This window comes from Carcharodon carcharias, chromosome 7 (genome assembly GCF_017639515.1).
Source record: "Carcharodon carcharias isolate sCarCar2 chromosome 7, sCarCar2.pri, whole genome shotgun sequence".
Lineage (NCBI taxonomy): Eukaryota > Metazoa > Chordata > Chondrichthyes > Lamniformes > Lamnidae > Carcharodon > Carcharodon carcharias.
Window position 1 is genome coordinate 77,045,438 of NC_054473.1, and position 6,732 is coordinate 77,052,169.

The 6,732-nt window shown below is 46.4% G+C and overlaps 1 protein-coding gene across 1 annotated transcript in view; it reads right to left on the bottom strand.

The window, feature by feature from the left end:
• The window catches only part of bap1 (BRCA1 associated protein-1 (ubiquitin carboxy-terminal hydrolase)), a 56,248-nt gene extending 50,244 nt beyond the window's left edge, over positions 1-6,004 (bottom strand). Inside the window, exon 1 of the mRNA XM_041192757.1 lies at positions 5,899-6,004. Within this exon, the coding sequence (XP_041048691.1) occupies positions 5,899-5,935 (37 nt within the window). The 5' untranslated portion in view covers positions 5,936-6,004. The remainder of the gene's footprint in view (positions 1-5,898) is intronic.
• Positions 6,005-6,732: the final 728 nt, after the last annotated feature.

A 6,732-nucleotide genomic window follows, 5' to 3' on the forward strand; every position in this document is an offset into this window, starting at 1 on the left:
ACAGTGAGGGACACTTCCCAAAGCAGTAACCGGGACAGTGAGGGACACTTTCCAAAAGAGTAATCGGGACAGTGAGTGACATTTTCCAAAGCAGTAACCGGGACATTGAGGGACACTTTCCAAAACAGTAGCCGGGACAGTGAGCGACACTTTCCAAAGCAGTAATCAGGACAAGTGGAGACACTTTCCAAAGCAGTAACCGGGACAGTGAGAGACACTTTCCAAGATATTAACTGGGACAAGTGGAGACACTTTCCAAAGCAGTAGCCAGGACAGTGAGCAACAATTTCCAAAGCAGTAGCCGGGACAGTGAGCAGCACTTTCCAAATCAGTAACCGGGTCAGTGAGGGACATTTTCCAAAGCAGTAACCGGGACAAATGGAGACACTTTCCAAAGCAGTAAGCGGGACAAGGAGGCATTTTCCAAAGCAGTAACCAGGACAAGGAGACATTTTCCAAAGCAGTAGCCGGGACAAGTGGAGACACTTTCCAAAGCAGTAGCCGGGACAGTGAGCAACACTTTCTAAATCAGTAACCAGGACAGTGAGGGACACTTTCCAAAATATTAACCGGCACAAGTGGAGACACTTTCCAAAGCAGTAGCCGGGACAGTGAGCAACACTTTCCAAAGCAGTAGCCGGGACAGTGAGCAACACTTTCCAAAACAGTAGCCGGGACAGTGAGCAACACTTTCCAAAGCAGTAGCCGGGACAGTGAGCAACACTTTCCAAAGCAGTAACCAGGACAGTGAGCAACACTTTCCAAAGCAGTAACCGGGACAGTGAGCAACGCTTTCCAAAGCAGTAACCGGGACAGTGAGCGACATTTTCCAAAGCATTAACCGGGACAGTGAGCGACACTTTCCAAAGCAGTAACCGGGACAGTGAGCAACATTTCCAAAGCAGTAACCGGGACAGTGAGCAACGCTTTCCAAAGCAGTAGCTGGGACAGTGAGGGACACTTTCCAAATCAGTAACCGGGACAGTGAGTGACACTTTCCAAAAGAGTAATCGGGACAGTGAGTGACACTTTCCAAAGCATTAACCGGGACAGTGAGTGACACTTTCCAAAAGAGTAATCGGGACAGTGAGCAACATTTTCCAAAGCAGTAACCGGGACAGTGAGGGACACTTTCCAAAACAGTAGCCGGGACAGTGAGCAACACTTTCCAAAGCAGTAATCAGGAGAAGTGGAGACACTTTCCAAAGTAGTAATCAGGACAAGTGGAGACACTTTCCAAAGCAGTAACCGGGACAGTGAGGGACACTTTCCAAAATATTAACCGGGACAAGTGGAGACACTTTCCAAAGCAGTAGCCGGGACAGTGAGCAACACTTTCCAAAGCAGTAGCTGGGACAGTGAGGGACACTTTCCAAATCAGTAACCGGGACAGTGAGGGACACTTTCCAAAAGAGTAATCGGGACAGTGAGCAGTACTTTCCAAATCAGTAACCGGGACAGTGAGGGACACTTTCCAAAGCAGTAACCGGGACAAGTGCAGACACTTTCCAAAGCAGTAAGCGGGACAAGGAGGCATTTTCCAAAGCAGTAACCAGGACAAGGAGACATTTTCCAAAGCAGTAGCCGGGACAAGTGGAGACACTTTCCAAAGCAGTAGCCGGGACAGTGAGCAACACTTTCTAAATCAGTAACCGGGACAGTGAGGGACACTTTCCAAAATATTAACTGGCACAAGTGGAGACACTTTCCAAAGCAGTAGCCGGGACAGTGAGCAACACTTTCCAAAGCAGTAGCCGGGACAGTGAGCAACACTTTCCAAAGCAGTAACCAGGACAGTGAGCAACACTTTCCAAAGCAGTAACCGGGACAGTGAGCAACACTTTCCAAAGCAGTAACCGGGACAGTGAGCAACACTTTCCAAAGTAGTAACTGGTACAGTGAGCGACACTTTCCAAAGTAGTAACTGGTACAGTGAGTGACATTTTCCAAAGCAGTAACCGGGACAATGAGCGATGCTTTCCAAAGCAGTAACCGGGACAAGTGGAGACACATTCCAAAGTAGTAACTGGGACAGAGAGCGACATTTTCCAAAGCATTAACCGGGATAGTGAGCAACACTTTCCAAAGCAGTAACTGGGACAGTGAGCGACATTTTCCAAAGTAGTAACCGGGACAGTGAGCGATGCTTTCCAAAGCATTAACCGGGACAAGTGGATACACATTCCAAAGTAGTAACTGGGACAGAGAGCGACACTTTCCAAAGCATTAACCGGGATAGTGAGTGACGTTTTCCGAAGCAGTAACTGGGACAGTGAGCGACGTTTTCCAAAGCAGTAACTGGGACAGTGAGCGACACTTTCCAAAGCAGTAACTGGGACAGTGAGCGACACTTTCCAAAGCAGTAAACAGGACAGTGAGCGACACTTTCCAAAGCAGTAAACAGGACAGTGAGCGACACTTTCCAAAGCAGTAAACAGGACAGTGAGCGACACTTTCCAAATCAGTAACCAGGACAGTGAGCGACACTTTCCAAAGCAGTAACCAGGACAGTGAGGGACACTTTCCAAAGCAGTAACCAGGACAGTGAGCGACACTTTCCAAAGCAGTAACCAGGACAGTGAGCGACACTTTCCAAAGCAGTAGCCAGGACAGTGAGCGACACTTTCCAAAGCAGTAACCAGGACAGTGAGCGACACTTTCCAAAGCAGTAACCGGAACAAATGGAGACACTTTCCAAAGCAGTAACCGGGACAATGAGCGACACTTTCCAAAGCAGTAACCAGGACAATGAGCAGCACCTTCCAAAGCATTAACCGGGACAGTGAGCAACATTTTCCAAAGCAGTAACTGGGACAGTGAGCAACGCTTTCCAAGTCAGTATCTAGGTCAGTGAGCAACACTTTCCAAATCAGTAACCAGGACAGTGAGCGACACTTTCCAAAGCATTAACCAGGACAGTGAGCAACACTTTCCAAAGCATTAACCGGGACAGTGAGTGACACTTTCCAAAAGAGTAATCGGGACAGTGAGCGACATTTTCCAAAGCATTAACCGGAACAGTGAGCGACATCTTCCAAATCAGTAGCCAGGACAGTGAGCAACACTTTCTAAATCAGTAATCGGGACAGTGAGCGACATTTTCCAAAGCATTAACCAGGACAGCGAGCGACACTTTCCAAAGCAGTAACTGGGACAGTGAGCAACACTTTCCGAATCAGTAGCCGGGAGTGAGCGACATTTTCCAAAGCAGTTACTGGGACAATGAGCGACACTTTCCAAAACAGTAACCAGGACAATGAGCAACACCTTCCAAATGAATAGCCGGGACAATGTGTGACATCTTCAGGGGTCAGTATTAGGACTGCTGCTCTTACTGATGATGACCTGGACCTTGGTGTACAGGGCACAAGTTCAAAATTTGCGAGTGGACAAGCGTCAGGTTCAATTTAATGCAGGGAAGCATGAAGTGAATTATAATGGTAGAGAGAACACGAAGACACAATATAACACCAAGGGTAAAATTCTAAAAGGGTTTAGAGACAGAGGGGCCTGGGTGTATATGTGCATAAATCATTGATGGTGACAGGACAGGCTGAGAGCGCAGTTAACAAAGCATATGGCACCCTAGGCTTTATATATAGGGTCATGGAGTACAAAAGCAACAAAGTTACGTTAAACTTGTATAGAATACTGGTTCACCTCAACTGAAGTACTGCGTCTAATTCTAGGCACCACACACTTGTGAAGGCATTAGAGAGGGTGCAGAAAAGATTAATGAGAATGGTTCCAGGCATGAGGAACACCAGTTATGTAAACAGATTGGAGAAATTGGGACTGCTCTCTTTGGTGAAAAGAAAGCTGAGGGGAGATTTGATTGAAGTATACAAAATCACGAGGTGTCTGGACAGAGTAGATAGGGAAAAACTATTCCCATTGGTGGAAGGATCGAGAACAAGAGGGTGTAGATTTATGGTAACTGGCAAAAGAAGCAATGATGACACGGGGGAAAACTTTTCATGCGGTAAGTAGGTAAGATCTAGGGTGCCCTGACTGAGAGTGTGGTGGAGGCAGGTTCAATCTAGGCATTCAGAGGGAATTACGTTATATCTGAAAAGGAAGAATGTGCTGGGTTATGGGGAGAAGGCAAGGGAATAACACTAGGACTATTGCCCCTTTGGAGTGCCGGCACAGATATGACAGGCCAAATGGCCTCCCTTCTGTGCTGTAGCCATTGTCATTCTGCGACCCTGGTCCACTGCTCAATCAACCCCAACACCCTGTCCCCTTCCCACTGCACCTTTCTATGCAATCGCAGGAGGTGTTATATCTGACCTTTGACCGCTTCTCTCCTCACTGACCCAGGCCCCAAACACTCCTTCCAGGTGAAGCAGTGAATTACTTGTACTTCTCTCAATTTAGTATACTGCATTCACTAATGCAGTATTCGAGGACGCAAGTTTGAGAACTAGCACCTCATCTTCCAGGTAGGCAATTTGCAGCCTTTTGGATGCAACAATTTCATACTATGAGTTCTGCCCCCCATTTTGATTCAGTTTTTTTTTTGCCATGCACCAGTTTGAACCTTATTTGTCATGTTTTTGCTTTTGGACAGATCTGTTTACACTCACTCTGGACAAATTGTTTGTATCTTTACTACAACCATTACCACTTCCTTTGCCTTTTGTTCCATGACGTCTTTGACATTTAATCTCTCCCACTCTCTACCATAGCCCAGACCACCTCCTTTTGTTCTTCCCTTTCAACAGCATAAAACCTATCACGTTTCTATCTTCCTTCAGTTCTGATCAGACCGAAAACTTTAACTGTTTCTCTCTCCACAGATGCTGCCTAGCCTGCTGAGTATTTCCAGCAATTTGTTTTTATTTCCGATTTCTAGCATCTGTAGTATTTTGCTTCTAGCACCTGAATTCCTTTTTTTCCCTAATCTCTCTGGAAGCATTCAAGTTAACAGCATGGGAAGATGTGAGTCAGTCCATCATCCCTGCATCATCTTCTCATTCAAATATTTATCCAATTTTCCCTTAATGGAAGCAACGTCTGTGCTTTGATTGCTGGTTGCAGGCAGTTTTTTCCCCCAAAATATACTTTCAAATTGGACATTACAGAAAGCGTAATAATATTTAACTTTTCTCCACTGTGGTACTCAGAGGTACCTCAATGCAACTGTATTTACTATATACATTCAATGACAAGCATACAGTGGGGCTCTACAATGTTACCAGCTCCATGGGGCAGTATGGCTGAAAGGCCTTAGACTGTGGCCTTTTCCATTGCGCCTTTGTGGCGGCTGCCCCAAGGTTTAGTGTATCCTTCAACAGGACCTCGGAATGTGCAACACTCGATCGTGGACAACTCTTTGCACTGGAAGACCAATAAGTTTTGGACAGACCAAAAAGTGTCTTTCATCAAACTGGTGATCCTCCAGCAACAGTTTACACTTATCTCAGTATGCATGCCTGGGAACAGCCCATAGAGCACAGGAGACAGCTCAATTTTCTACATGCTAAGTGAGACAATGACTGCACGCAGCCTTCTAGATGTCACAGATAGTTCAGTGAGAGTCACTGAACAGGAGTAGGAACCCCAGCTCTGGGTACTAAAGCCAATTATGCAGTCCTAGGACAGAGCAACATTGAACCTGGGACTGTCCTGGTCTACAGCCTGGGTTTATACCAACATTCCCTCATACTCCTGGACAGGTGGCAATCTTTACCAATGGCTCAGTCACCAAGGCAACCCCTACAACCAGAGACTGGCTGATAAATAACAGGCTGCTCCATTCAGTAAAGCAGCACACTAAGCTGCAAAGCTCTATCTCAAACAGGCTGAAGCTCTCTGGGGATATATCAGAGCCCAGGAAACCTTATCCTGTCCCTGCAGCCTCTAACGTCACCCCCTCACTCTATATTCACTCACCCGGGTCGCTCTCCAGCTCCAGCCAGCCTTTATTCATGTTCTCACCCGACTCTCCATCACTCCCACAGCCCAGGCCCCACAGCACAGTCGGAGCAGGCCGCAGTACGTCATCAGACCGCGCCCGCTCATGCGCGGTAGCGGCTCCGCTGCCCCTCCCGTCGCCATGTTTGTGCGGGGCGAACTCATTGAAATATAGCAGCTTCCCCATTGTCAACTTCCCATCAATTTGGACAGGCAGCCTGTCTCATTCTGGTTTAAGATGGGCATGCACTTAGATGTGTGTCGCGTTTAGTAATAAAAATGGACTTGCAAGCTCAGTACCTTAGTGATAACAGCTCACTACCAAAGAAAATAATAAACTGCAGATGCTAGAAACCTGCATTAGAAAAAGAAAACGAGAGAACAGATTTTCAGTACCCGCAGTGTGCCATATAAAAAAATATGTTGGGCTCCTCTGCGCAAACCTCCCATTCTGCTCTTCCTCAATCCAATAGTTAATACACTGGACAAGTCCATACTCTAACAAATAGTCCCAGTACTACCTGCCAGGTTGCCAATCCTCCAGGATTGGCCTGGAGTCTCCAAGATTTGAAGATCAATCTCCAGGACATTGCTGTGTGCAACCCTGGAGAAAAATCATCGGGACATTAAAAAAGATTGCTCTTTTTTGTCATTTTCTTTGAACATTTCCTTCTATCAGATATAAAAATATTGAAAGTGGGAAAAAAGTGAAACAAAAACAGTAAATGCTGGAAAACTCTGCAGGTCTGACAGCATCTGTAGAGAGTGAAAGAGTTGATGTTTCAAGTCTGTGTGACTCTTCTTCAGAGCTGA